We start from the raw sequence: 4,207 nt of genomic DNA on the forward strand, positions 1-4,207 counted from the left end.
CTTGAAAGATATATAGAAGCTACAAATCTTTACAACATATAAAATATTACATCTATATTTTAAAATTGAGTTACTTAAAAAATATAAAAATTTATTTTCTTACTCACAGATCTTACTCGGAGTCATATATGTATAGTTGCATGTATAATTTTCCCAAACTCCTTTTATTGTTTAGATATAAATTAAACAAGTCCACATTTTGCAAAAATGAAATTATAAAACAAGAAAACTGAAATTTTAAAATTATAATTTAAATGATGAAAAAATTTGAATAAAAAAACATTTTTTTGAAAGGTATGAGAAAGCAATTTATTAATAATGATTGATGACTAATGAAATTATGGGGAAATAGAAGAGAAAAATTTATTTTGCTCTTTACTTTCCCCCAAAAATTTGTAATTATTAGATGAATAAATATGTGTAAAAAGTTGATGGATGAATTATAAGCGAAAAAAATATTTTGCTATTTACTAATGAAATTTATTAATAATGATCTTGATATGCAACTTTCTTATATTACAATTCAAATATGATCTCATCACAAAATCAATAGACAATACGCATGAAAAGCATTGCATTTATAAGACTTGCAAGTTGCAACACATTTATTACACATTGACAAAAGTTGAGCACTTTTGAATGGATTAGGATCCCCTACTGTGGGGATTCCCACATTAGGGGATGCTGTGGAGGAAACGGTACTCCACAGCACATGTCCTCTTTGCTTTCTTTTCTTTTTTCCGTTTGTTTTCACTTTTATAAACCAAATATAGTAAAATTATTAATATATTATAATATTATTTGAATGTATTAATCTATTAATAAAATTATTAATATATTATAATATTATTTCAAGACGGTTCGAGAATCCCATCGAAATAAAGTTTTATTTCCGATCTCTCTCTTGATATTAATCTAGATAGAAAAAATTGCAAAAACTCGGTTCGGGAAAATATTGGGTTGTGATGAAAAATAAACTTTTTGAGTTAAAGAATAAAAAAATATAAAATTTGAAGAAAAAAAAAAACAAACCAAAAAAAAAAAAAAAAGCAAAGAGGACATGTGCTCTCCACAGCATCCCCTACTGTGGGATGCCCACAGTAGGGGATCCTAATCCCTTTTGAATAGGCGCATGACAAACTTGATTAACAAAAGAGGTAATTGCATGCACTATCTTCATCAAATACTGAGATTGTTAAAATATTTCTTTGAAAAAAGAATTATATATTAGCTCTTTATGTTTTTTAACTTTGAACAAATACGTCCTAATGTCTTCAAATTTTGAACACACAGCTCCTTGTTCGTAGAAGTGTCAAAATGGGCTAGGCTAACCCACAACGTGTCGCAACCCAACACTAGGCGAGCTGGGACGGGCCAGCCCATGCATCTTTTAGGCAGGTTAGGAAAATACCAACCCAACCTACATATTTTAGGTGGCGAGGTGAGCCAACCCGGTAGACCTACCTATAATTTGACGGGTTTTGGCGGACCAACCCGTAACCTACCATATCCCACCATTAGGCGGGACGGAACGAGGCGGGCTGGCCAACTTTTTTGACGGATTGGAAAATCATCAACCCAACCCACTTATTTTGTATGATGGAATAGTGTGGACCAACCCGACGGATCTAATCTATTTTGACACCTCTATTTGTCCGTATAGGTTCAAAGTGGTATTGGTGTTCAAAATTTAAAAAACATAAATGGTTAATAGTAATAAGGGGTTTTCAATAATGTCCTGATTAAATGGGTAGTACATGCAATTATCCATCGACAGTATTTTAGACTTTACTCTTGCTAATTCCATCCTTTTCCAAATGCTCCATAAACTTGTTTATATAGCGTTCTTCGCTCTCCGGATTGTTGAAAATCCTTGTCATTTCCGCAGCCTTGGACCTTAAAGTCTCCCCCTCCGCTGCTACCAAAACCAGTCTCATTGATCTCGCAATCGTTTCACGACTAAACGAACCGTCTTCGTTTCTTGGGACCTCGTAGCCAGCTTCCTTTTCAACCAACAGCTTTGCATTGAGTCCTTGATCGACTATCATTGGAAGAAGAATCAAAGGGTGTCCAAAGCTAAGAGACTCGACGATGGTGCCCCATCCAGAATGGAAGAGACATGCTCCGATTGCAGAATGTGAGAGGATTTCCAGTTGAGGAGCCCATCCTTGAATAACGATGCCTTGGCTTAACGTACGGTCAGCGAATCCAGGAGGGAGCAACTCTGAGCTGTGTACATGTTGTGGCTTCCTCAGTATCCAAACGAAAGGTAATCTGGAAAGCTCGATTCCGAATGCAAGTTCGTGTATCTGCTGGATGGGCATCTTGTACTCGCTCCCGAACCCCACGAACACTACAGATTTGGGCTTTTGTCCATCCAACCATTTGAAGTTTGAGTCAGCTTCATGACTTGGATCTTCAGGTACCGGGGGAAGTAGGCCTATTGGCAAAACTGGTTTCCTATGGATTCCTCTTACAACACTCAAGTATTCTCCCTCGAACTCTTCACAGCTTCTGAACAGAAAAAAGCTGCTGTCTTCTAGGACTTTGGCAAGACGATGGCCACCGGACACACCTGATGCATCGGGGGTATGAGTCAAACCCCACATACTGCTTGCGTAATCTGGTCTGGCTGCCACAAGAGTCGGGAAAGGGATCCAATCCGGTGGCACCGTGAAATGTTGTGGACTTGGACGTCTATTACCAGTCTTGAGCTCCTCCGGTGGCCCTGCGAAAGCCATTGAAGCGGCTGTGTATACACTGAAAAACGCTCTCGGGACACCATATTTTGCACCGATTTCCGGTATCCAATCTGGAGCAAAGTCGACGATTATCAAGTCTGGAACACCCTTCTGGATGAGATTTCCCAACGGTTGAGCTAATAGGTCGTATGCTATTTTCAAGAACTGTATTTGGTCATCCTGCAGATCGACGGTTGCTTCACAACCTTGGGGCAAGCCTTCGACTCTTGGCAATGGGATTTCCACAAGATTTATTCTAGGCTGCAAATCTGATGGGATTGGGGGTAATCTCTCCAGGTTTTTTGGGGTGGAAACATATGAAATCAGGACCCCTTTTGCGGCTAATCTCTTTGATAACTCGAGGAATGGTATCATATGACCAAATGCCAACCATGGAAACATCAGGATATGGTACTCTTTACTCGCCATGCTTTACTCCCAAGGGAATTAATGAAAGCTTGAAAATTCACTCTTTCTTAAATAGGCAAGGAACTTGAATCAATATATTTATATATATAATAAATAATAATGTTAGCTATCGGTGGGATAATATATAATATATATATATATATTGTGTGGCTATCGGTGGGACAAACTTTGAAAAAATAGCTCATAATAGTAGGCTTAGGTGGAAAATGTCAAACATGCGTTTTGGTAAAAAAAAAAAGAAAATAAAATAAAATAAAAATAGCTTTCATATAGGTATGTATGTATGTATTTGGAGGCGTACCGGTTGAAAGATCATAAATTATAATTAATGCAGGCCATGCATGTGATGTCCAAGTTGTGTGTTGTTCGATTCTTTACGTCATTGTTGTTGGGTCCAATTTGCTTTGTGTGATTGAACCTCGCGCACGCGGTCTTTAATTTGCCTGATAGTGCGATCTCATGAGAATTGCAAGGCAATTTATAGCGAAAAAGATATATTAATTAAATAACATAGTTTGGGAATATCGACGAGCAAAGTCAGAAAATTTCAATTTGACTGATCGTTCAATTGATAACCGAAAAGGGACGGTTTCTTCTATTAAATAACTTATATTTTCAAACAAAAAAAATTAGATATTATGCTGAAAAAATGTAGTGCAAATTTTTTAAAGAGCAAATTGGTGATAAATTCCTAAATCAAAACTTGACTTTGCCCTAGTTCCTTACCCATAAGATTCTTTGCAATAGCTTCCTAGGATCCCAAAACCTGAATATTTAATTGTTTAATTCTTGTACTGGATTTATGTTTTTTTATGCTAAAAATATAAAGACTTTATGCTAAAATCTGAAGATTTTGTGCTTATTCATGATACAAAGAATTATCCGTAAAAATGGTATCAAAGCCTTAGGTTAATTATTCAGACATAATATTATTCGTTAATTCATGCTTTTCTTTGTTGAGGAGAAATTTTTTTTTTTAAGATGACTTCAAACGAAGGTTTGAATCAAGAGGATTTTATTCATATGAAATCCTATAA

At 36.2% G+C, this 4,207-nt stretch overlaps 1 protein-coding gene across 1 annotated transcript; it reads right to left on the reverse strand.

The window, feature by feature from the left end:
* Nucleotides 1–1,727: 1,727 nt before the first annotated feature.
* On the reverse strand, nucleotides 1,728–3,210 carry LOC140866711 (putative UDP-rhamnose:rhamnosyltransferase 1). Its single transcript, XM_073271743.1, has one exon. It carries the CDS (start codon nucleotides 3,168–3,170, stop codon nucleotides 1,782–1,784), a length of 1,389 nt encoding a protein of 462 aa, XP_073127844.1. The 5' UTR covers nucleotides 3,171–3,210; the 3' UTR covers nucleotides 1,728–1,781.
* Nucleotides 3,211–4,207: the final 997 nt, after the last annotated feature.

Source organism: Henckelia pumila, chromosome 4, assembly GCF_033568475.1.
Source record: "Henckelia pumila isolate YLH828 chromosome 4, ASM3356847v2, whole genome shotgun sequence".
NCBI lineage: Eukaryota > Viridiplantae > Streptophyta > Magnoliopsida > Lamiales > Gesneriaceae > Henckelia > Henckelia pumila.

Bases quoted from the DNA above. Each gene is read 5' to 3' on its own strand.
- LOC140866711 (XM_073271743.1), bottom strand. From the start codon at position 3,170: ATGGCGAGTAAAGAGTACCATATCCTGATGTTTCCATGGTTGGCATTT.